The sequence below is a fragment of the Humulus lupulus genome, chromosome 8 (genome assembly GCF_963169125.1).
Source record: "Humulus lupulus chromosome 8, drHumLupu1.1, whole genome shotgun sequence".
Lineage (NCBI taxonomy): Eukaryota > Viridiplantae > Streptophyta > Magnoliopsida > Rosales > Cannabaceae > Humulus > Humulus lupulus.
The window spans coordinates 158,464,109-158,491,099 of record NC_084800.1 but is presented as its reverse complement, the minus strand read 5'-3'; the positions used below and the strand labels follow the sequence as shown (position 1 = coordinate 158,491,099).

Sequence of the window (26,991 nt, the reverse complement as noted above, 5' to 3'; positions counted from 1 at the left end):
TTTCCCAATGAAGGGTGATTCGTAATCAAACTCATCGTCGACAACGTGCCCCTCAGACGCGGTCATTATCTTGCTCCGTAGGCTCCTCATCTCGATGTCTAAGTCTTGCCTCCTTTTGTTCAAGGAGTCTCTCAAGTTGGATGGGTTGGCCTTTCCTTTCCTTTTGTCTTCCGGGGGAGCCACAGGAGGTGTGGTCCTCTCATTCATCCTTTTCTTGTTGAGCTCTTCCCTCAAGTCTGGGGGTGTTTTCCTTGAAGTGACCTTAACTTCGTTATGAGGGTTAGCGTTGTTCCTCCGCTCTGGCCTCTTAGGTTGCTTCGCCTGTCCGGGACGTTCATGCTGCTTTGGCCGAGGGGTATTGCTAGTGGAGAGTCAAGTCCTCTTGTCATCTACAGGGACTGTGGTTTCTCCTCCTTCATGGCCTTCCCCTTTTCGCTTAGGAACAGGCATGCTTGACTTTCCTTGTAACAGACCATTCAACACCTCTTGCATACTTCGTAAGGTTGTTTCTAGCCTTTGATTTTTTCAGTGTAACTCGCGTATCTCTTCTTCGTAGAATCGAGTCCTAGAGCTGAAGCTTATGGAATGTACTCGGGGATTCTTGTCGGGTCTGCACGTTGATGGGCTCGGATCTTCCTGGCCAGAGTTCGGCACCTGCGGCGGCCTTGGGGGCGGAAATGCTCTGGCACCTCCCGTAGGGGCAGCCGCTGGTCGTGGACGGTTTTCATCGAGTTGTACAGTTGGGGATGAAGCCTCCCTTTCATCTTTAGGAGCCCTGGGCTCCTTTGGTGCATCCACATTTTTGGTGGTGGAGGATTCCTCATGGAAGCTTTCAGCTGATCTCCGTCCAGGTGGATCTCAACCTCTCGTGGTTCTCTCAGACGCTTAGAACGTCTTGGCATCTTTGTCTGCCGGAATCAATAGATTAACAGTGGCTTCACACTTATCCTTCCCACAGACGGCGCCAAATTGTTGACGGTAAGAACTTGTCAACTAAGTTAAATCAAGAACTTTATGAGTTGTAAAAGAAGTGAACTTAAACTGACTAAACTTCAAGCAAACTTCCTTATAATTTCAAGAACACAAAATGTAAATGCTAGAATTCTAGAGTGAAAATCAGAGAGAATGTAGAATATCTGTTTTCATTAGCGATAACTGGTTACAAAATTCTCCAAAATTAGACCCCCTTCTCAGGTGAAGGAAGGCCATATTTATAGTAGAGCATTATTGGCTCACCATACATGGTGGTCCCTAGGGACACGACCCTGCATATGCAGTCTACAGATGATAGTGGTGCCAGGATCGTGGTGGTCGGCTGCAGTACATACGAAGAGTCTGCGGGAGCACCTCAATTCTAGTACCTGGTTTTACCTCCACTGTACGTTTAGTACCAATGTCATTAGCTGGCTAGGAGGGACCACATCAGGTACGTACGACCACCACTTGTCTGGTGTGGAGTTAGGGTCTGTCATCTGGGGTTTTTCAGGGTCTTACCCCCGTACGTATTTCATACCTGTAGTGGACAAGGTTCACTACTTGTCTACGCATTCCTCACACGTACGTGCTCTTGTGGTCATGCGCGGTTTTTCATCCTCACAATGCATCCTATTCTCTTACCCTTTAAATGTTGAAGTCTTTTCGAGTCACCATGGAAGTTACAACCCCATGGAGCATGGAAGGCAGGAGCCTCGCGAGATGCAAGGGCATGTGGGCGAGGCCCTTAGCGCGAGGCAAAGGCCGTGGCACGAGACGGTGTCTGTGAGGCCCTTGGCGTGAGACAGATGTTGTGCCACTAAACGGTGTTCGCGAGGCCCTTGGCGCGAGAGGCAAGGGCGTGTGGGCAAGACGGAGGCTATGCCACGAGGCGGTGTCTGCGAGGCCCTTGGTGCAAGACGCAAGGGCGTGTGGGCAAGGCCCTTGGTGCGAGACCCAAGGGCGTGTGGGCGAGGCCCTTAGCGCGAGGCGGAGGCCATGGCACGAGACGGTGTCCGCAAGGCCCTTGGCGTGAGACGCAAGGAAGTGTGGGCGAGACGGAGACTATGCCACGAGACAGTGTCCGCGAGGCCCTTGGCGCGAAAAACAAGAGCGTGTGGGTGAGACGGTGTCTGCGAGGCCCTTAGCGCAAGACGCAAGGGCGTGTGGGCGAGGCCCTTGGCGCGAGGCGGAGGCCATGCCATGAGACAATGTCTGCGAGGCCCTTGGCGCGAGAAGCAAGGGCGTGCAGGCGAGGCTATTTCCATCCCAAGCCTATATTTTGAGGGTCACTAGGTAGGGGCCTCGTTCAAGTGGAATTTTGGTATTGACACAAACTTACTAAATGTGTATCACATTAGTCATTTTTGTTTTTTTTATATAATATACAGAATGAGTAGAGGATGACGGTTTATGACACAGATAATCTTTTGTAATTAACTAGGTAGTAATTCTCTATTTCGTTGGGTCATAAATTGTTTTTCGTTGTGCATTCTAAAAATTATTTTTTAACTAAATATATATTTAGTAAGTTTAGGAATTTAAGTGATACAAAATAAAATTCGAGAACCTAAGTGATACTTTTGAGAAAAATTGGGACATATGCTCTTATAAACCCAATACTAATTGGTTTCCTTCTAAAACTTAAAAATAAATAAAAAAAAAATACAATGAAGAAGAAAGTCGAATACGATAATTCTTTATTTTTTTTCTTTCTTTAAAAAAAATCTCATAAATTTATTAAATACAACTCATTCATGATATACATCATTCATTCGCCTCTGCCCAAAAAAAAATTAAAATAAATAAATAAATCCTATAAAATTAGAGACCTAAACGTCAATAGGAAGGCTAGTTAAGAATGCCAAGGTGTGAGGAGATGTAGACTTTCCAAACGGTGAACACCATCGAGGAAGCTTGGAAAGAACTCTTTCAACTTTTGGAGTAAGTCTGTCGATATCAGTTCTGAGCTTAAGTAGCTGGCGATCATCTTTCTTCCCATCCATGGCCTCGATTGACCAGGATGAACTTTCCTGCCAGAAAAGTGTTAGAACAAACTTTGTTGGTGCTTTCTGCCCCCCTGAAAACTGAATGGTGTGCCATCCCTCAACACTGCTCTTGTTGCCGACCGGAACTAATTCCCCCAGTTTTCCTGCTTCTGAGATTGTTAATTGAGAGGTAGAGAAAGAATCAGAGAGAGGATGGAATGACAGTAAAGAATGTAGCCATGTAAGGCTTGTTGAAGTACAGATTAAACCAATCAAAACATCAGAAGATGCTTCCAAAATTGTGGATACAAAAACATTTCAGTAGATTAATTTTGGATTCTACCTTTTTGAACTTGTGTATGGTCTCTTTACTTATTTGTATCCTATGTTTTAATAAATTACTTTTTTTTTATTCTATGTTTTGTAAAATGGTTCAAGTAAATTTCTAAACATGATTCTCATCAAAAAAATTTGAACTAAAATTACAAATAATTCACCAAACTAACAAATAAAAACATAACTATTTTATCTAATAAATATATTGTTATATTCAATTTTGTGTTCATCAAAATTAGGTTTAGCTGTCTATTTGAACCATTTTACAAAATACAGGATCTAAAAAATAATTTGTTAAAACACAGCCTCCAAACAGCTAATGCGACAAAACACAGATCCAAAAATATATAAACCAATTAATTTTCAAAATCCAAAAGATAGTAAAAATGTGAACTTTTGCGTGAAAAATCAATTTTTTAGCCATAGGATGAGGCCAGGAGCTGATTGCGTTTATTGTAATAAAAGTTTTAGTTATATACCTTTCAATGCAAAATCACCTATTTCCTTAAAGTTGATTGCTAGAGTCCAGCGTGTTGAAAGTCTTGTATCAAGTAAAACTTGCGTGACTCTTTTCTTCCCTTGAGTATCGCTATCAATATGCAGCAAAGGCAATTCTGATTTGCTCCATCCGCCTTCAGCATCGTTTTGGGTCCAACAACCATATTTGACTGAGAAAGTAACAAAATCAACGACTTTGTCTCTGCCACATAGGAAGCCTTCATTAATCAGCTCAACTTCTTTTGTCAACTTTCCAGGAGTTGCAGAAAACATAGAAACAAAAGAGACAGGATCTTGCTTTCCTGTTGTATCCACAACGTGCACAACCTGAGAAACATATGAAATTGTAATTCACAATTAAGAAGTAACATGATTGAAGATGCAAAAAAAAAAACGAAAACACGACAAGCCTTGACATAGGCAAAATGAGATCATCCATGTTGTGCAGGTAACAAGATGATCAAAAACCACCTGCCCTCAGTCAAGTGCACTTCTTCTGTCTTTGCCTTTATTATAGACTAGGAATTGGTTCAACGGCCAGGTTGGAGGTTGGGTGGTGGGAGGCCTACCTTTCCTATGGGCTAAAACTTTTAACTTAAAAATCTAAAATTAAATGCAAAACTGCTTCATTCAATTATAAATAGTAAAACCAATGCCTTAACAGGTTGCAGCAAATCTACCCGTACATACATTAAACTTTGCTTCAATATCAATTGGTTTAACCACTTATAGATAAACCTTAATGCTTTTAATAAAATATGAAGTAAAGCAATGAGAACACCAAAATCAACATAACACAATAAGAGTGAGCAGAAAAAATTACATTTACAGTTCTGGAAATGTCTTCAGTAAATGGTGGAACTATGTCCAACTTTACAACAGCAAGTGAGAGAACAAGCAACAAGCAAGATGAGAGGATAATCAGTCTCTTTACACCTACACATCAGTTGTCACTGTAAGTTTTGGTCATGAAGCAGAACATGCCAATTTAGAGGGGAATAAAAAACAAAGAAGAGAGATCAATTAATTTGAAGAATAAATTAGTGCTCTCCCCGTCAAATAATAAATGTAGACAGAAAATATCATTTGGCAACTCTAAAAACAAAAATAAAAGGAATCTAAATCTATTAATTTAGCAACAAATGTGTGTGCAATATTTTAAATTTGGATGAAATCCTATAACAGCTAGTTTCCAAATTAAGAAGACGTCTAAGCCTATTTCCATCTCAGTAACATATGATGTAAATGGAACAATAAAGCTAGCATCCAATAATAAAGAAAATATAGGAGTATGGTAGCACTCCATGCTGGCTTGATTTTCTTATCAGGATAATTAGTAAAATGTTTAAGAAATTCATTATAAATATATGGAGGCAAAACTGTTTTTAAACAGCTGTAAGAAACTTCAAACCAAGATTCATTTCATTTCACAGATCGAGCAGTTTTATTTCGTTTAGGAGTTTCTTGACCTGAACCCAACAAGTGCAATATGATAATGATACTTAATTGTCTCCATTGTGAATCCATTGACAACACCTACCTCACAAACTTATTTTTATTCGTTATAAGTAGCTTGTAAAAAACACAGACATAAGCAAGACAATGTCAGCAATGATTGAATAAATTGTATCCAAAGAAGAAAACCTGAAAGATGAACGTATGATAGGAGGTACACCAGAGTAAGGCACATGACAACTGCAATGAAAGTAGCAATTATCACATTTCCCAGCCACTCAGGAGTGCTACCAGGGTTCCTGCAAGCACAGAGATGTATAACAAAGTTTAGCAATTAAAAAATTGATTTTGATGTTTATTGTGTTTCAGTATTTACCTATCAAATCGAACCCAACTTGCAATCATTGTGTCCACCAACCGAATAAAAGTGCCAGCAGATAATAATATTGGTACAACCAAGCCCATCACGAGAGTTGCAAGTTTGAGTGGCCTAGGTAATCGAGATGGGCTTAGAGTAGCTTCAAGCAGGCCATCTGAAGATTACAGTACAGAAAATTAGATGAACAAACAAACATTGATTAGACAAATAGTAAATCTGTGAACAGTTGTTGAAATGCATTAGGTGAGATGTGTTTAGATCAAAACATAGAGTAAGATACTATATTTTCTTTAAAAATAATAATAAAACAGATATTATGGATCAAAACCAAAGTAAGACACTTGTAAACCTAAACATACATGCAAATGCTGGTGGAACCAGCCAAACAAGAGCCAGATAAGTGGAACCAATTTTATAGTAGTTTCCCAGAATGAGAAGAACGAGCCACTGAACAGATCCAGCTTTGTAGAGCCACCTTTCAGTATCAAACTTGACTAGATCAGCTTGAATTATTTGAGGGAGGTAGCTTCTCTTGGAATATACTTTCGACAAATATTTTTGGAGAACAAGATAACCAATATATTGACCAATCAGTGCTCCAACAAGAGCTGGTGCTGCAAATAGCCCAAACACCAACCATGGACTTGCAATATAGGGTGTTGGGGACGAGGATATCAGGGGTAGAGTGAAGGCAACAAGAACAGCTAAGCCAACTGCAAAAATCCACGTAAGAATGATACTCAAACTTGATAAGGCAAGTGAAATTGCAGCCGGATAACCACCAATAAACAAGGACGTAACCCAAATCAGAAGTGATTGCATTATCATTGAATTATTAAGTAAGTTTGAAAAGCGTTGTCTGAATACGATCATATATGTCCCCTGAAAAAGCAACAAGTATTAGAACCACATTGTGACTTTCAAAAAAGGTGTTAGAAACATGTTGTAAACTGCTTTAAGGTATTGCAGTTGTGTATTGTAACTGTACCAAAATGTCAAAAAATATGGCACTGTTTTGGCCAGCATTTTCCTCAGCTTCCATTGCACTGGATTTTGGAAAATCAGAAGATCTAGCAATCTGAAGCAGAAATGCAAGCATATTTTCTCCAAGATGTTGAAGAGATCCTGATTTCAGGAGCTCAACTTTGTCATTCTGCATGATTTGGAAGGAAAAAAAAATCCGCCTCAAAAGTTTTAATCAAATTATATACATGCTGATGCTTTATAGATACAGGTATCATTTGTAACTCGCAAACAAAAAAATACATATCACAGAACCAAGTTAACTTGCAAATCTAGCAACACCAGAGCCAACTCTTGCACCTATCTCATTACGGTTCTGTGATCTACAAAGATATCTCTGGCACTCTGTCCTATTGTATACTCGTACTACCAAAAATCTCCAAAGGTAACTCTATGGACAAAGTCAAAGGCTTTGAAAATTCAATTTGGCTTTGATTTTGATGAAATCATTCTAAATCAAGACAAATAAAAGTAGCAAAGGACAGGATTCTTCATACAAACTTCCATTTGATTGTTTTTTGCAAACTTCACTCCATCCAGCAAAATATAATCTGAATGCTGAGAAGCAATGAGATGAAAAGTGACATATCTATATATATTGAAGGAGAAAAAGAAAACCTTAGTGTGATATACTGCAGAGTTATCTGTGTAAGCAAAGTCAAGTCCTGAAAGGCCAGCAAGCTCTTTGTATACTTGGAAATCTGTAGCAGATTTAATGACTCCAGAAGAAAATAGATCCTGTTGTAGCAAAGTCGCATTGATCTAAGGATGTTTTGCAGAACAAACAGCATATACTTTTCTTTGGTGGGAGGAGAGAGAGGAGCAGAGGGTGGGGGGTTAATGCATGATTCAAAAAGCACAAACCTGTGAAATGATCTGGCCAGAAGGATATTTTGCTACTAATGCAAAGTTCTCAATAGCCCATGGATTAGGACCCGCCTATCATCCAAAAGAAACAGATGTTAATGAATAAAATAATGCTCGCACATTATATAATTATTTGGACATATAGACATACTATAAAGATGATGACTCGGGAAGCATGATCAGATACTGATCCAAATAGAGGCACTAAGCTAAATAATTTATGTCAACCACAGTCATATATAGCATAACTCATTAAGAAAGAACAGTAAGTAAATTCTACCAGACCTGAAATATGGTAGATTTTCCTCCAATACCCATGGCCTCCAAATCAATAGCCATTCGAACAGTTTTACTCCAGGGATGCTGTAGAAGGTATTTCAAATTAATAGGTAAGAGATCATTTTAATGCATAGCAACACAGTAAAGAGATTGAGCCTGTATGTTAACAATCATATATTCTAAATGCTTGGAAATCACTATCCACGAAAATAATCATATAGGCATGGAAATCCATCCCTCCCTTCTGGTAAATATAAATATACAAAATCCTCTCATAAACTAAAGTGTACGATGAAATTATAAATCCTCTTTACAAAAAAAGTAAAAAAAAAATTGATCAATTTAGTCCTGTTTTTTAACATCATTATTGTCAGTTGTATATTAGTTGTATTTAGCTATCTAGTTACCTTAATTCTAGTTTCCCAATTGTATAGTTTCCTAAAATAGATTCCTAGTTTTGTATATATATGTGCATCTTTTTTCAATGGAATTAAACTTGAATATCATTCATTTTATCTCACATAACATGGTATAAGTCTTAAATTAGTATTCGAAATTGGAAATTGGGGTTTTTTTCTACAAAATTAGGGTTTGATACTAATCTTTCTTAGGGTTTCTCGAAAACCCTATTTGAAGTGCACTTGGGTTCTCACTGCCGGCACAGAAGGACTGCCCAGCCGCTGATCTTCCAAATGCCGAAGTCTAGCACCTTGAATCACTACACGTGGACCTCACACGCTACCCTCCGCCGCCGCACTGTCCCCCACACGCCAACACGTGTGGGCGCGTCCGGGCTGGTCTTCGACTCTGGTCAGTCTTTGCAATTTTCTCGGCCCTTCTCTGTCCTATTTGTCTGTCTCCGGTGAATCTCCTCTATTTGTGGTTTGATATTTTTCCCTACTTTGTGTTTGGGTGTTCTTTCTTTGTTGTTTGTCTTTGTCGGTTGAGCCTTTGTCTCAATTTGTGTGTTGCCCGTTGTCTCAATTTGTTCGCTGCCTTGTTGGGTTTGTTGGTTGATTCGTTGTCTCCTTGCTTGGTTGTATTGGTAGGATGGATATAGTATTTGTAATGTCTTCTGGAAAATCAGTTCTTATTTTTGCAGATGAATATGTCAAGTTCTTGCAGTATCAAGAATCTCTACAGTCTTCATCTTCTTCTGCTACTACTATTGTTGATTCAAGTATAGCAAATACATGCTTTCTTTCCTCATCCTCTAAATGGGTCATTGATTCTGGAGCCAGGTAATTCTAGCCTCTTTTCTGCTCTTTAGTCACACACTTCCACTTCTACTGTTACCTTAGCCGATGGGTCACCATCTCGTGTTATTGGATCTGGTACAATTACTCCTACTCCCATGCTTCCATTGACACTCGCTTTACATTTACCTAACTTCTCCTTTAATTTGATCTCTGTAATTCAACTTACTTGCAATCTTAAATGTTGTATCTCATTTTTTTCCTGATCATGATAGGTTTTCCTTAGAATAGGATCAACCTATTATACTCAATCACACAATTGCTGAAAATTCCTCTTAATTTTTATTGAAACAATAGAGAGAATTATAGGACTCCAGACTTTCGAGAGGTCTGGAACTCTCCTACTCCAAACTTTCGAGGGGTTTGGTAACACTCCATAAGAGACAACTCTCCTAACTTTTCTCATGCCCCCTATTGACTCTTTGACCTCCTATTTATAACCCCCCAACCGAAACTTACTAAAGCCACTGCAGCAAAATGTAATTACAACTTTGACCCCAAAAGAATTCAATACCATACATAAAGAATTAAATTCAGCTAACAAAAATAATCCAAATAAACTTATTTAAGTCGCCTATGATAGACTTGCTTAATCATAGGCCTATCAATACCCCCACCACCCAAAGACCTTCACCTTGTCCTCAAGGTAGAACGAAGGAAATTGCTCACTGATGGTGGAGAAGGGTTCCCAAGTTGCTTCAAATTCTGGTAGTGAAGTCCATTTGATTAAGACATCTGATGAATGTTGATCACGTGGAGTAGGGAATCGCTGCTGTAAAACGGCCTCCGGCCCTACTTGCAGCTCTAATTCTGTTGTCAAATTGCGAGGAAAAGTGGATGACGACTACTGATCCCCAATAGCTCTTCGAAGCTGTGAAACATAGAAGAGACAGGATGGATCTTGGCATTATCTGACAGCTGAAGTTTATAGGCTACCTGTCCAATTTTTTGGAGTACAGTGAAAGGTCCGTAGTAGTGAGGTGACAACTTTTCATTGTAGCTTTTGGCTAATGACCGCTGCTTGTAGGGCCTAAGCTTCAAAAAAACCTGGTCCCCAACACTTCCGGACGTCGATTAGTATCAGCTTGTGCCTTCATGCGGTGTTGTGCCCGAAGAAGATGCATATGCAAGTCGTCTAACATACTGTCACAAGCTTCCAACAATTCCCCCACTGTAGAAACGATTGCTGAACCTTTTTTGTAGGGAAGGAGGATCTCTACCGAATAAAGTTTTAAATGGTGAACATTTAATAGATGTGTGGTAAGAGGTGTTGTAGGAGTATTCTGCCCATGCTAGCCACCTTGCCCATTGTTTCGGCTGCTGATTTGTAAAGCACCAGAGGTAGGTTTCAAGACATCTGTTCAAGACTTCAGATTGCCCATCCGTTTGGGGATAGTAGGTTGTACTCTTCTTCAGCTGAGTTCCTTGTAGTTTAAAAAGATGACGCCAAAAGTTGCTCAAGTAAATTCGATCTCTATCAGAAATAATGGACTGTGGCAGCCCGTGGAGTCATACAATTTCTTTCATGAAGTTGTCGGCCACTGTGAAAGCAGTGAATGGGTAATATTGTGTCCCATCCTTCTGATTTTGGGAGTCCTTCAATGAAATCCATAGTAATTTCATCCTAGACTTAAGCTGGAATCGGAATGGGTTGAAGTAGCCCTGCAAGAGAAGTGGTAAGCAGCTTATTTTGGTGACAAACAGTGCAACTGCGGACGAAGTTGTGAACATTTGCTCGATGTCCTTCCCAAAAAACCTCCGCTACTAGTCGTTTATGTATTTTGAGCTCACCAGAATGGCCACTAAAAGGAGTGTTGTGAAATTCTTCCAGAACTTTTGGAATAATTTTGGATTTTCAGGGTATTACGAGTAGAGCTGTAAATGTGGGCGGCCCGGCCCGGCCAACATTTTTCGTGCCTCTGAATAATTCGGGTCGGGCTTGTATTTCAATTCGTGCCGGGCTGGCCCATATTTGAAAGAGTAAGCCCAACACGGCCCATGTCGTGCCGTATCGGGCCCAAGTCGGGCCGGCCCACTTTCCTTATTCAGGCTGGCCCACTTTCTTTATTTTGGCCCAAATTTGAGCCCATTTTATTATTGCCAAAAAATATAAGGATGGGGAATTGAACCCTCCACGTCCTTTTTAACAATCAATGGACTCACCACCAATCAAAATACATTTCTTTGTTTAAATTATAGTTTTAGATATTTTTATATACTTTTTAACAATATTTTGCACAAAATTACATCAAAGATAATTATTAGAATTTGAATACCTACTAATAAATACTAAAAATTTAACTCACAAATCTTATAATAATTATAAAAATATAAAATTGAAAAAAATAATAGACTTTTATTATCATTTTAATTTACAGATAATTGACAAATTAAAATTTATTATCATTATTAATGTCAAAATATCGGATTTTTTATCGTGTCGTGCTTTCGCACTAGTTTGTTCGTACTTTCGTGTCGTGCCTTTGGGCTTGTCGTGTCATGCCGTGCTCAGGCCCATGTCGTGTTGTACCGTGCCGTGCCAATTTTCAATTCGTGTCGTGCCTGGCCCAAGCCCATATTTTTTCGTGCCTTCCGGGCTCATGCCGGTTTCGTGTCGTGCTAGAAAGCCCGGCCCGTATTTACAGCTCTAATTACGAGTCGGCCTTTGTAGTGGAGTTGGCCTTGGTGCACTGTAAATCCATGGCAATGTTTGCTGCCTGATTGAATATCTTCCTTGAGTTGTTTCAGCACCTAATCCTGGTCCAATTCCACCAATAATTCCTGCAAAAGATGCCATTCTGTGGTAGTTAATGCATTGCAATCGGCTACATCTGTTTGTCTAGAAAGGGCATCTGCTATTTTATTGGAGGCTCTTGGCTTGTACTCAATCTGAAAACTAATTCCCACTAGTTTAGACAGCCATTTCTGGTACTCTGACCCTATTACTCTTTGTTCTAACAGAAATTTCAGACTCTGTTGATCTATCCTTACTGTGAAACTTCGCCCCAATAAGTATGGCCTCCATTTTGAAATAGCAAAATCTATTGCCATTAGTTCCTTTTCATAAATGGTTTTTTGTCTAGCCTGTACCCCAAGAACTTGGCTGTAGTAAGCCACTTGTTTTTGATCTTGCAACAAACAGCCCCTAAGCCAGGGCCCGATGCATCGGTCTCTATCACAAAGGGCTAGTTGAAATCAGGTAATATAAGGATAGGCACCTCTGTCATTGCTCAATGAAGTGGTCTAAACGATTTCGTAGCTGCTGGTCCCCATGCAAACTAGTCCTTTTTAAGCTAGTATGTTAGTGGTTGGGCTATCCGGGCATAGTTGGCCACAAATTTTCAGTGATACCCCGTCAGTCCAATAAATCCTGTCCCTTAATGACTTCGGTAACGGCCAGTCTAGCATTGCTTGTATCTTGTCAGGATCGGCAGCCACTCCATGTTGGGTAATAATATGACCAAGATATGATATTTGCTTTCTACCAAAGGCACACTTCTTCAAGTTGACATATAATTGATGAGTGTGAAGAGTTGAGAGCACTATGTCAAGATGTTTGTGTTGTTCTAGAGACTTGTTGTAAATCAGAATGTCGTCGAAGAAAACTAGAACAAATTGTCGTAAGTACAGTAAAAAAATATCGTTCATAAGAGATTGGAAGGTTGTCGAGGCGTTGGTCAACCTAAAAGGCAAAACAAGGAACTCGCAGTGGCCATCATGTGTACGGAAAGCGGTCTTAGGCACGTCTTCTTGTCGCATCCGTATTTGGTGATATCCTGATTTAAGATCCAATTTAGAAAAAATTAGTGCACCTTTAAGTTCGTCTAACAATTCATCAATAACAGGTATTGGATACTTATCAGGGATAGTAGCTCAATTTAAGGCTCTGTAATCCACGCAAAATCGCCAAGAACCATCTTTTTTTCCGACCAAAAGTACTGGACTAGAAAAGGGGCCACTGCTCGGTTGAATAATGCCAACCGTGAGCATTTTCTTGATTAATTTTTCCATCTCAATTCTCTTAAAGTGAGAGTTACGATAAGGCCTTACGCTGATTGGAGGAATCCCTGGCTGTAGAGTAATTGCATGCTCATGGGCTCGGTTTGGTGGCAGTCCCTTTGGTTGAGTGAAAACTTGCTGATGTTTTGCTAAGATTTCTTCCAAAAATTCAAGAATGTGACCAGCCTCTGGTTCTTCTACTTGCTTGATCTGGTTCAGCTCTATCTAAACTCCTTGTTTCTTGGTCTTGAGGGTTCTTATCATGGTCTTAAGTGAAACCAATGATCGGCCAAGTGAAGGGTTCCCTTAAATTTTTACTTGTTTGGAGCCCACTTTGAATTCTATAGTCTGAAGTTTCTAATCAGTTTTGGTCATTCCTAGGGTGGATAACCATTGCAGCCCTAAAACTATAACAACACTTCCCAATTGAAAGGGTAAAAAGTCATCCCACACATCTACCCCTTGGAAATTGAGATTAAAATTCTTACATATGCCCTCACATTCCATAGGATCGACATTGTCCATGGTCATGCCATATCCCTTAGTTCTAGTAATGGGGATTTGCAACTTCGAAACCAAGTCCCTTGATATGAAATTATGGGTGGCTCATGGGTTATCACCACCTCTGAAGACCCTAGCTGTCCTTTCGGCTTCATGGTTTTATTGTGGATAAACTAGCCACTGATTGGAGGGATATCTCAACTGAGTTCTTAACCTCAGTATAGTCCAATTCCGCCTCGTCTTCATCAGAGTCCTCGAAGCCTTATTTAGATGGTGCTTAATCTATTTCTTCTAACACCATTAACACAACCTCCTTGCAGCGGTGCCCAGGCTGCCATTTGTCATCACACTTGAAACACAACCCTTTTTGTCTTTTATACTGGATTTGTACATCTGTTAGCCTCCTGACTTCAGCCCCAACTTTGGAAAATGAATCTTTGACTGGAGCAGCTTTTGGGGTAGTGTTAAGAGTATTGTAGGGTTGCTCAATGGAACATGGCCACTCTCTGTTTATATTGGGTGGCTGTCCTTAATTTTTCTTCGATGTCTTGGGCAATCTCCATGGCTTCACCAACGTTTCTTGGACATTGCACCCGAAGCTCCGAGCAAATAGGCAGCTGTAAGCCATTGATAAAAGTGCTGAGTTGTACTTCGAAAGAAATGTCGTCCAAAGGTGCCAGTAACCGTATGAATTGCTTCTTAAATTCAGCAACCGATCCCTCTTGCCGTACTGCCAAGAAATCGCAAGATCAACCTTTTCATCTCTTCCCAGCTGAGAATCGTCCTCTTCTTATTCTCGTACTGATACCACAGTAGTGCATCCCCAGAAAACGATATAAAGGCCGCCTCAATTTTCTGTTGTTCATCGTATTGATGGCAAGCAAAATATCTTTCTGCTACATGATCCACCCGTCTGGATTGTCACCTTCGAAGGTTGGCATTTTCAACTTCTGTAGTCGTTGGTCATGGTGATAAGATCCCCCATAATGCGTTCTCTCTGCTATGTCGCCTTCCATTGGCCTGCCCTTCTTCAGATTGTTCCCTCCTACTACACACGTGTTCCCCTCTAGTTGCGCTAAAGCATCTGTGAATTGGCAGGTGTTTCTGGCCCTTTAGCTGCACTTTCTTAATGTTCTTTTGAACATTGTTGAGCTTCAAAAATTCACTAGAATTGTTGCTGCATCAATTTTCCCAATTCTTGAATGGAATCTTTAACTGCCGACATCTCTATCTCCAGATTCTCCACCTTATCCTCCATGGAAGATGTGGATTCACCCTTCTCAATCGCCTTCTTGGGACCCATGTCCGCAGCTCACCGCACCAATTGATAGGTTTTCCTTAGAATAGGATCAACCTATTATACTCAATCACACAATTGCTGAAAATTCCTCTTAACTTTTATTAAAATAATCGAGAGAATTACATGACTCCAGACTTTCAAGAGGTCTGGAACTCTCCTACTCTAAACTTTGGAGGGGTTTGGTAAACTCAACAAGAGACAACTCTCCTAACTTTTCTCATGCCCCCTATTGACTCTTTGACCTCCTATTTATAACCCCCAACCGAGACTTACTAAAGACACCTCAGGAAAATGTAATTACAACTTTGACCCCCAAAAGAATTCAATACCATACATAAATAATTAAATTCAACTAACTAAAATAATCCAAATAAACTTATTTAAGTCGCCTATGATAGACTTGCCTAATCATAGGCCTATCAGATCATTGCTTATTTCAGGATCTTATGACGAAGCAAATTATTGGTAAAGGACATGAGTCTGGAGGCCTCTATAATCTTGATACACCAATTCCAAAATACATTGCTTGCTCTGGTGTACAATCTCCTTCTGAGGCACATTGCAGGTTGGGTCATCCATCTCTCCCGTTGCTTAAAAAGCTTTGTCCACAATTTAGTAAGGTGTCTTCATTAGATTGTAAGTTTTGTCAGTTTGCCAAACGTCATAGTATGAGTTCAAGTCCCAGAGTTAATAAATGTGCTAGTATTCCTTTATAATTGGTTCATTCTGGTGTTTGGGGTCCTTGCCTTATTTTGTCTAAACCTGGATTTAAGTACTTTGTTTCTTTTGTGGATGATATCCTCATGTTACTTGGTTATTTTTAATGAAAAGTCGCTATGAATTCTTTTCTATTTTTTGTGCATTTTGTGCTGAAATTAAAACTCAATTTGATGACTTTGTTCGTACTTTGCGAAGTCATAATGCCAAAGAGTATATGTCCGCTCTAGTTCAACCTTATATGGTTCAAAATGGCATGCTTCATGAGATTTCTTGTGTTGATACTCCATCCCAAAATGGAGTGGCAGAACAAAAGAACGGGCATCTTCTTGAAATTGCAAGAGCCCTATTATTTCAAATGAATGTTCCCAAACCTTTTTGAGCTGATGAAGTTTCGACTGCATATTTTCTAATTAATCGCATGCCATCATCTATTCTTCATGGTGAGATTCCTTATAAATTCATTTTTCCCAACAAGTCTTTGTTTTCTATTCATCCTAGGATCTTTGGTAGCAATTGTTTTCTTCGAGATGTCTGTCTACATGTAACCAAATTAGATCCCAAGTCTTTGAAGTGTGTCTTCCTTGGTTATTCTCATCTTCAGAAAGGTTATAGATGTTATTATCCTAATCTTAACAAATATCTTGTCTCAATTGATGTTACCTTCATGGAAGACACACCATACTTTTCCTCCTCGCCCATTCCTACTCGTTAGGAGGAGAATGATGATTTGTTGGTCTATTCTATCACATCCTCTGCCCCTATCTCGGAACCAGCTCCTCCCAAGCCTCCTATTATTCAAGTCTATTTCAGGCGTCCACATCCTGATTCATGTCCTGCACCTGCTCCTTCGTCATCAGATCCAGTCTCGAGCAATGATCTTTCTATTGTTTTGCACAAAGGTAAACGTCAGTGTACTTATCCTATTTCTTCATTTGTTTTATATAATGGCTTATCTTCCTCTTGTTCTTTTACTGCTTCTTTTACTGCTTCCCTTGATTCTGTCTCTATTCCTAAAACTGTTCGTCAAGCCATATCTCATCTTGGTTGGCATAATGCAATGATACACGATATGAATGCTTAGATGACAATGGTACTTGGGACTTTGTGGATTTGCTTTTAGGAAAATGGGTTATAGGATGCAAATGGGTGCTCGCAGTTAAGGTCAATCTGGATGGATCAGTTGCTCAATTGAAAGCCTGTCTCGTCGCTAAAGGCTATGCCCAAACCTATAGGGTGGACTATTCTGATATTTTTTCTCTTGCTGCAAAATTGACATCTTTTCGGTTGTTTATTCCGATGGCGGCTACTCATAACTGGCATTTGCATCAACTTGATATAAAAAATGTTTTTCTTCATGGTGATCTTCAGGAGGGGGTGTATATGGAGCAACCTCCCGAGTTTGTTACTCAGGGGGAGTCTGGGAGAGTTTGTCGTCTACGAAAATCTCTGTATGATTTGAAACAGAGTCCTCGTGCTTGGTTTGGGAAATTTAGTCAGCCTGTTGAAAATTTCAGTACGATGAAAAGTAAGTCTGACCATTCTGTGTTCTACAAAAGAACAGAAAGCGATATCATTTTGTTAGTTGTGTAAGCGAATGATACTGATATTACTGGAGGTGATACTATGGGAATCTCCTCTCTTAAGTCTTTCCTTCATACTCAGTTTCACACGAAGGACTTGGGGATGCTATATTATTTATTGGGTGTTGAAGTCACAAGGAGTAAAAAGTGTATCTTTCTATCTCAGAGAAAATATGTTGTTGACTTATTAACTGAGACGGGGAAATTGGGAGCAAAGCCTTGTAGTGGTCCAATGACTCCAAACATTCACCTTACAGAAGATGGGAAACTATTTGAAGATCCTGAGAGATATCGAACGTTGGTTGGAAAGCTGAATTACCTTACTGTGACTCGTCCAGATGTTGCATATTCGGTCAGTGATGTCAGTCAGTTTATGTCATCCCAACAATTCATCATTGGACAGCGTTAGAACAAATTTTATGTTACATGAAAGGAGCACCTGGACGTGGTATTTTATATGCAAATCATGGGCACACTCATATTGAATGTTTTTCAGATGCTGATTGGGCAAGATCCAAAATGGATAGAAGATCCACTTCAGGTTGTTGTGTTTGTGTTGGAGGAAATTCGGTTTCATGGAAAAATAAGAAGCAGAATGTTGTGTCAAGATCCAGTGCAGAATCAGAATATAGGACTATGGCACAGTCTGTGTGCGCGATAATGTGGATACATCAGCTCTTTGCTGAAGTAGGTTTTAAAACTTCAGTACCAGCTAAATTGTGGTGTGATAATCAAGTTGCCCTTCATGTTGCATTTAATCCTATATTTCACAAGCAAACTAAGCATATCGAAATTTATTGTCATTTTGCCCACGAGAAAATTCAGCAAGTTTTGATTTCTACATGATATATGAAGGCTAGAGAACAATTAGTAGATATCTTCATGAAAGCTTTGAACAGGGCTCGAGTAGATTATCTATGTAACAAGTTGGGCATGATTAATTTCTATCCTCCAACTTGAGGGGAAGTGTTAACTGTATATTAGTTGTATTTAGCTATCTAATTACCCTATTCTAGTTTCCCAATTATATAGTTTCCTAAGATAGATTCCTAGTTTTGTATATATATGTGCATCTCTTTTCAAGGGAATTAAAGTTGAATATCATTCATTTCATCTCACATAACAATTATGATGCCCATCAAAAGAACCAATTTAGACTAGTAAAAATGAGACACATCCTGCAACCAATTTAGAACACTAAAATAAAATGGAAACCATTGAGAAATAATAAAAGTGAAATCATCACAATTTACCACTATATTATCAATTTACATCTCTTATAATAATCAAGCACGATTCCTTCAAAAGTTTAGCAAAATACCCCAAATTAAATAAAAAAATCTAGTCAACTTTTCACCAATAATTAATATATCTTTGGAAACGGTAACTAAGTACCAGGTTGCATAATAGGATTTATTCTCATACTTATGGTTACTGATTTACTAGAATTCTATACTCTGTTTTGCAGTCAATATAAGTGTATTGAGGATCAAATATTCTGATTCTGATTCATTATGGTAGCACAAGGTGTTGAAAAATACTGCAACCTCGTTATATGATATATTCATTTATATTTTACAGCATAGGAAAATGTACTTTAACTTTGCACCACATTTAGATGATTTTATGAAAGATGCTTCCTACCTGAGTTATAAAGCTATGAGCACCATTCAAGCCTTCTTCCTCACCAGTATTAAACAGAAAGATTACAGCGTGCTTAAATCCATGAGCCCACTGAGAAACTCCTCGAGCAAGTTCCAACATAACTGCTACACATGAGCTGCAATCTCCAGCGCCTCCCCTGAAACACATGTGGCATTTTTGTTACCAATATAGAATGACTTCTTGATAACTAAGAATGTATTAACAAAAACAATGTGTAACATTAAGTGTTTGTGACTAGGAGATGACAAGAATTTGCAACGTAAATAGATGTCCAGCAAGTTGGACAAGAATGGATTCGTGAGAAACAATACTAATCCCAGAGGAAAGAAGAACAGAATATCTTTATATAAATCAAGTTTCTTTAGTGAGGGTCCAAAAGCCTGAACAAGTATAGGAAAATTACACGAAAACAAGCATGAATTAAAAATGTGTACTAGATAATAGAATGATTTTCTTCCTCGAAGAAGCAGATTTGTTTAGTATTCATGATGAAAGTCAGATATCAAACAACAGTTATTCCATAAACTTCCATGTGTACTGTAACAGTATAAATTTTAGCCACATAACTAAGATTTTGATGCTCTAATAGCAGTCCAGCAGCTATACATGCACTTTATCACTAAAAATAAAGAGTGACGAATGGTAGTGATCATTACAAGATGACAACATAAAATAAGAATGAAAGAGCGTACGTTGAGAAAACAGTATCGATGTGAGAAGAGACCAGAATTGCATTTTCTCTTGCTTGGGACACATATTTTGGCGAGATTCTTACGATGATATGATCTAAATCTGAATAAACAAGAGTTTTTCCATTAAACAGGCCACCAGTCATTAGATTTGCTCCAGCTTTTGCATTGAAAAGTTCTACTTCAACATCGACCTCCCAGTGGGCTGCTTTCTTAATCTCTTCTGATGCTGACAAAACATACTGCATAGTGCAGTGAAAACAAAGTAAAACCAATCGCAAAGATTAAATTTCAATAAATAGCAGGAAAATGTAATAAAATAAATGTTTGAATCAGACAGAAAATATTATAATTCAATGATTATCAATAACCGAACGAAGATCATGTTTTACTCTGTACATCACATGATGATTTGAAAACACAATTTGGTCGTTCTCCCAAAAAGATTCGGCATACTTATGGAGTAACAAAGCAACAGAACATTGATAAGTTCAGCCTACTCATAACAAAGCTACATCTTTTTCAACCATATACTAAAGAAAATTCACAGCTATATACACAAACGCACGTATTTAAATGACAAAACTCCAACCAATCCATAGAACACACAAAATAATAATAATAATAAACAAATAAATAAAATGAAGAGGCGCCAACCTGAACGGCAAGACTCAAAGCATCGGACCCAACAGAATGAGGACCCAACTCAGTCAAAGCCCTGACATGGTTAAGAGCTTGGACCTCCGAGAAACCCCTTTTACCAGCTTGCTCCGCAGTAAGAGGCAAAGGCAAGCTCAGATACTGGTAATGGTAAACGGTCCATGAAGAATACACAATTGCGATGAACAAAGTCAACCATACGAAAGGCGACCTCTGTGGGGCTTTTCTTCGAACATCTGAGGGGCGATCATCAGAAGCGTTGAATTCACCACTCACTGGTTGACTCCCACCCTGCTTTGACTCTGCCGAGGAAGACCCTTTAGATTCAGACCTCTTCCTCATACTTCCAAACGCTGCCTACGCCAAAAGAGCTTCAGTTTGATCTTGCGGAGCTTTCCATACATGATATTCCGCGCCACAAAGCAGATATTAATATATATTCACATAATATAGATCTGTATTCTTAAAATTAAATAAATAAATTAGAAGGAACTTATCAACTATAAATTTAAAAGTTAACAGAATTGCCAATTAAATCTATGCAAGGAGGTTTGGAATTGACTTTTACTAAATTAATGCGATTTTGAAATTAAATTTAAATGTCTACAATTGTTTCAGAAAATGGGATGGTCTCCCAGTTCAAAACGAAGAAGTCATTGACTCATTATTGGTTGAACTGCAATAAAATAGTACATAAGTCAATTATTAAGTTTAATATTGGGTTTTTCTTTTTTTTTTTAATTCACTACATGTTTGAGCATTTGCAATGGAATGGAGTAGGGCTTTGCAAAAGTTTGTGCAAACAGCCCAATAAATTGTTCAAACCAAACCAAAAAAAATATTTACACAGTTTACAATTTTTAAGTTAATTATAACTTTTACATGGTGAAACGAAGATATTTTCAAATATACAGTGGTATGAGATTTCTTTTAATTATACCGTTTTAATAAGGAAAAGAAAAAATTGAAAAGTAGCTAGGCATTTTAGTCTTTCTCATCGACGTCAGTAGCAAATTTACCAATCCCAGGATTCACTAAGAGCACTCCCATTCACTAAGAGCACTCCCATCCGGTGCTCTACTTCAACCTTTAAAATACCTCTAAAAAATACACATTTTTCTATTTTACCTCTAAGTTTTACATTTTACCATACATCAGATTCTCTATTTTTTTCTCTATATCATTTAAATATTATATTTTCAAACATTTTTTATTCATTTCAAATATTTTTTATAACTATCAATAATATCCTAATATATTTTAATATTATAATATTAGGTTAAAGGATGAATAGTGTACATTAAATATAGCTTGGTACTGTAGCTTTATCTAAAAATATTTGTAAAATACATCATCCAATGTATACCCATTTTTGTTAGTTTTAGCTATTTTTTTACATATTTTGGTAATATAACTCACACAATGTGAGTGCTCTAATGCAATAAAGAAGAAAAGAATCATGAACAACATTAATTTCATTTATAGGAATTCCAATCTCGATACTATTTCTCATTTCCCAATTATGATTTCTTCGATTAGAGAGGGCAAACCCCAAATGAGCCGATCTTCCAGCAAAAGCTTGTTTGCCTTGTAAATCAAAATAAAAGACATTGAATGACAACAATATTGTTTATCTTTTTGTTTCTAAATAAATATTTGTAGTGTAAATACTAATACATGAATATATAAGGAGAAATTTGAATATTAATTGTGATATTATTTTATAATATAATGTTTTAGATTAAATAAATGTAACAAAGAGTATCGCATATTCTAATTTATAATAGAGAATTACAATATTTAAATATATGTGAATATTAACATATTTAGTGTTACAAATTTGTAACTTCCAAATATTGCTCATTATTGTATAGATTTGTTGTTACACAATATTGAGATGAATTTTTAAAGTCATATGTGAAATGGCGGTTATAGATATTATTTTAACCCAAATAATATGTTTTGGGGGTTACAAAATCATTTGAGAGTGGATTAGAACCGTTTGGAAAAACAACACATTTTCATGTGCTGAAATCGGCCAGTGGGTGCGGCCAGTAATGTTGGTGGTCGCAGCCACTGATACTCTTGGCCGTGACCACAAGTGCTGACTGACCAATTTTTCAGTTATTTCCAACTTTTTGAACAGCTCCAAAAACCCAAATAACTTTCAAATCTCATTTTTAATTTCATCAACATCTAATTAATCATTGGTAATAGCCATGAGATTTGTGGAATTTGAAATTCAAAGAGTGCCTCTAAACTCTATAAATAGGAGCATATTGCTCACTTGTATGACAATTTTTCTATCCATTAGAGCATTTGGCTAGAAAACGCATAGAGACTTGATTATTCCATAAAGCAATTTTTAAAATTTGTGAAAGACTTCTTAGTGCTTGAGTTAGGAGGAAATAAGCTTTTGAATAAAGGTTTCAAACCTTGTTCAAATTGGTGATCCTCAATAATCTTCACTTTGATAGTATGAGTGAGAGTTGTTTGTCATTTGATTCTTATTCTTTTCTTTTGTTCTATTGATTTTCATTTTCGTATTCTTCTTCTTTATTTATTTGTATTTCTTATTTAGAGTTATAATTTTTTCTTTTCATTTTGTTATATAAATACTTTTGTTTTATTTGTATTTTTTTTGTTGAGAGTTATATTCCTCTATTCTTTTATTCTAATTCTTCTATTATTTATTTGTATTTTTAATTATAGAATTGTAATAGTATTTAATTAATATTATTTTTTTGTATTATTTTATCTAGAGTTAAAATATTCTTTACTATTTCTATATTTTCCTAACATTAATTAGTACCTCCTTCCTAGGTTTCAAAGTAGCTCCAAGGCTTTTCCCCGAAGAATTACTACCCTTTTGATTCTGGTTGGAGGGTCATTGACAAATTAACCTAAGTCAACCAAACTCCAATGACTCCAAGTAGTGTAACAGGATGAAGAAGATGAGAAGAGGTGACTAGTCATTGGGTCTTTATCGATTGATAATTTCATTGACTTTGTAAGACATCTTTTTTTTTTTATTTGGACACCTAATATTTCTTACATGACGTGTTCCACCATTAATATCTAAGTCGGCACTTAGGTTCAAAGTCACATACTTGAGTTCATCCACTTCTTTGTATAAGTTTAGTCTTATTATTAATTTAACAATATGATAAAAATTCAAAATACACATGTGATTTGCTATGTTATATAAAGAAGCACTAAGAGATTTATAAGATTATATATATATATATATATAACATTTTCACAAGCAAAATAAGATTTAATGTTTTAATTATAATGTATAATTTCCACATGAGTTTGGTTTTTTTATTTTTATAAGTTTAGTCTTCCTTAACTATATTTAGATTGTTATCTAGTTGGTTTCTAATTAAGTATATTTTAGATACATCTTTAATTTTTGTAGGTATATTTTGGTTGATGTCTAATCAATTTTTAATTGAAAATATTTTTAGTTTATTTTCAATATATGTTGGGTATATTGTTTAATTTATTTTTGGTACTTTAGGTGAACATATTATTAATTTTTGTTATTGTGTGAGTTGATTTTCAATGTAAAATGGTTGGTTTGTAGTTTATTTTCGGTATATATGTAGTTTTTCTAAGGTATATTTTGGGTTGAGTTCTAGATGAGAATATTTTTTGTTTAATTTTAGTTTATTTTAGGTATAATTTGAGTTTATATATATATATTAAAAAATAATCTTTGTGTTTAATGGTAATATTTTTAACGTTGTTTTTAGTTTATTTTGAGTATATGTTCAATTGTTTTGAGTTAAATTTTAACACATTTTAAAATGCAGGGATAAGTTTGTTGAGGTTGCTTTTTTGTTATATTTTTAGTTTGTTTTGGATTGATGTCTAATAGATATGTAATTGCTTTTTCACCACTATATTATTGTGGGGTTGCTGTCTAGTTGTTTTTTCAACACCGTATTGTTGTTGAGTTGATGTCTAGTTGTGATCGTAATTTTGTAATTATGAAACTTTAAAATCGTATTTTTGAAATCTTGAGGTAGTAAAATTGAAAAAAAAAAAGATAGGGGTCGTAAAAATGTCAAAAAGCATAAAAAATGTGTATTTATAAAAAAAAATCCAAAAAAAAAAAAATTAACCTGGACAACCTGATTAAAATCCAAACTACCCAATTATTATATTTGGCAATTTGAGAATTATACCAACTCACCTAATATAATCCGAATAAATTGGTTAATTTTTTTTTCATTTATATATATTATGTATATTACTACATATATTATATATAATATTAAACATTATTTTAAAAAATTTAACAATGAATTTAGAATAATGTTTTAAAGTTACAATTTTGAATAATATATTTAAGTTTGGAAGATGTATATTATACTTTTAGTTTATTGAATCTAATTATTTGAACATTTAAAAAAAAAAACTTAAGATTAGTTTGAGCGAGTTAACTCAGCCAAACTTCCTAAAATATTGGACGGATTAAACTTTTTTTTTCTTAATTGGACGGGGTAAAGTTGGATTTTTGTAACTCGATTTTTACATTTGGTTGATTAAAATGAGTTATAACCCAACCAAATTGATCGATGAACACCCCTAGAATGGAATATCAAAAAAGTGGTGCAATGTTATATTTTAGTAAAATGTCACTCCAATAGTATTATAAAAAAATGTGCTAAATTTGGCATAAAATATAGCATAAACCAAATTTATTCCACAATATATTTTTTATTTATCATAGTGCCCCTAATTATTATGAATTCCATCTTCTTTATTTACCATATTACCATATTTTGGATTAAAAAAATTATATATTCTCAATAAATATTAAATGATAATTAATAAAAAAAAAATGAGTGCTAGCAAAAATCTCTTATTTCAACATCTTAGTCATGTGCCCTCAAAAACACATCCTAGAGTATTTTTTTTATGTCGGTGTTCGTTTCAGGTACGGTATCCTTCTTGCAAATTTGTGAAAAATTATGAATAGTTTACAATATTGAAAACAAGTTTGTATTTTTTTGAATAGGCGTGAAAAACTAGAATATCAGGAACTTTTTTTTTTGTATTGTAAACTATTTGAAAATTTTCAAAAATTTGCAGGAAGGATGTCGTAACTACAATGAACACCGCATGAAAAAAATTGGAAAAAAAAAATAGTTTGGCATATGTTTTAGGGTAGAAGTTGACTAAGAGGTTGAAATAGAAGGTTGACTATAGAACTGCTCTTAATAACAATTTATTATTTTTTTTTACTTAATTTGCATCTTATGCATTGGAATACAATTACAAATACTAAGCCAAATATAGCATCAACTCATTTTTGTGCCAAATTTGATACAAAATTTACATCATGCATTGGAGATGGTCTCACAATTCATAATGTATACATTATAGCCTAAAATATGTTAATGAATGATCTCATTTCTATTTACAATAATTCCTAACCCAACACAACCCACTAGAGGAAATACTTTTTTGGTGACTACACAACTTCTTTGAGTTTGATCATGATCTCCAGTGCTGACAGTATATCCTTGGTATAAGTTTGGAGGAAAGGAGTGTCGAACATCTTTACAACGAGGGGGAGGACAGAAGAAGCTACCACCACCAACTCGGGGACCAAATAATACCACCTATAAAGGACAATGTATATATATACAATTACATGTGCTTAGGGGAGGTTAAAAAAACAAAAATGAAACTTTATTATTTTAAATAGTAAAAAAAAAAAGTCTCCTTTTATTTTAGTAAAAAATATAGGTTCCTAGTTGGTATATTGTATTTTTACAAAGTATAACTTTGGTTTCTTAAATTTACAAAATTATAATAAAATGATACCAACGTTATATTTGCAACCCAAAAATTTACAACTACACTAAACTAAATTCACCTCATTTATTCTGGACATTAATAAATTATTATTATTATTATTATTTTATAATTAAACCCAATACTTTTTTTCAAACTTAGGTCTTAATTGAAGAAAAAAAAATCATACACCTTATGAATTTAAAATTTTCATTTTTGACCCAATCACCCTTAAAAAAAAGTAGTCTTGGCCTCTTCCCCCTTGATTTATTAAAGAATAAAGCATCATTTTTTGTTTTGTTTTTTTAAATGAGTCATTGCGAACACAATATATACTCATTATATATATATATTTATACGAAAAAGAAAAAAAATAATTCAAATTGAATCTTTTATTCATAGTATTTATTGTACATATATTTGTGAGAGATGGTATATATATATATTTAGGGAGCAAAAGACAATTGGATTCGCCAAAAACACAAATCGAGCCCAGAATCTAGATGTTCATCCCCAAATTAAAAGCTATGATTTCTCTTGCATAACCAAACCCAGAAATCGACCCAAGACAACTTTTTTGACAGATTTGGGACCACAAAGCACCTTATACAACCCAAATAAACTACTACAAATATCAAATTACCACAAAAATGCACCAAAACTCATCAACACATCATATTGCAACTTAGAGTTCCAAACTCTAACCTTGCCTCCAAGAATCTGAGATTCCAATCAAAATTCACAGAATCCAACAGCAACATAAAGCCTAGAGAAATTAAAAACTCGATTCTAAACTTAATCTAGCACCCAAAACAACCCAGCACAATAATTTTTTGCAAAATTTGAGTTAAAACCCCCAAAGTCAAGAACACCGAAACTTTGAACTTAAAACTTGAGGAAGAAGAGATTTACCTCTCTAAATTAAAAATTATTTCTTGATTGAAGTTGTCCTACAACTACTAACTCCTTCAAAAAGTCCAATTCCCCTTGAAATCCCCCCCCCCCCCCCCCCC

General features: G+C 36.3%; 1 protein-coding gene across 1 annotated transcript; it reads right to left on the bottom strand.

Annotated features, from left to right (window-relative positions):
- Positions 1 to 2,650: 2,650 nt before the first annotated feature.
- On the bottom strand, positions 2,651 to 20,855 carry LOC133798581 (uncharacterized). Its single transcript, XM_062236952.1, has 13 exons — positions 20,165 to 20,855; positions 19,511 to 19,749; positions 18,798 to 18,954; positions 7,804 to 7,881; positions 7,516 to 7,590; positions 7,270 to 7,389; positions 6,617 to 6,781; positions 5,988 to 6,510; positions 5,626 to 5,782; positions 5,439 to 5,548; positions 4,618 to 4,730; positions 3,776 to 4,121; positions 2,651 to 3,130 (listed from the first exon to the last, which is right to left on the bottom strand). The coding sequence occupies exons 1-13, from the start codon at positions 20,507 to 20,509 to the stop codon at positions 2,805 to 2,807; spliced, it is 2,754 nt and encodes a 917-aa protein (XP_062092936.1). The 5' UTR covers positions 20,510 to 20,855; the 3' UTR covers positions 2,651 to 2,804.
- Positions 20,856 to 26,991: the final 6,136 nt, after the last annotated feature.

Bases quoted from the DNA above. Each gene is read 5' to 3' on its own strand.
- LOC133798581 (XM_062236952.1), bottom strand. From the start codon at position 20,509: ATGAGGAAGAGGTCTGAATCTAAAGGGTCTTCCTCGGCAGAGTCAAAG. The intron at 7,882-18,797 runs GTAGGAAGCATC...TACCTTCTACAG, and splicing joins CTCATAGCTTTATAACTCAG to CATCCCTGGAGTAAAACTGT. The intron at 3,131-3,775 runs GTATATAACTAA...TAACAATCTCAG, and splicing joins AGGTGATTTTGCATTGAAAG to AAGCAGGAAAACTGGGGGAA.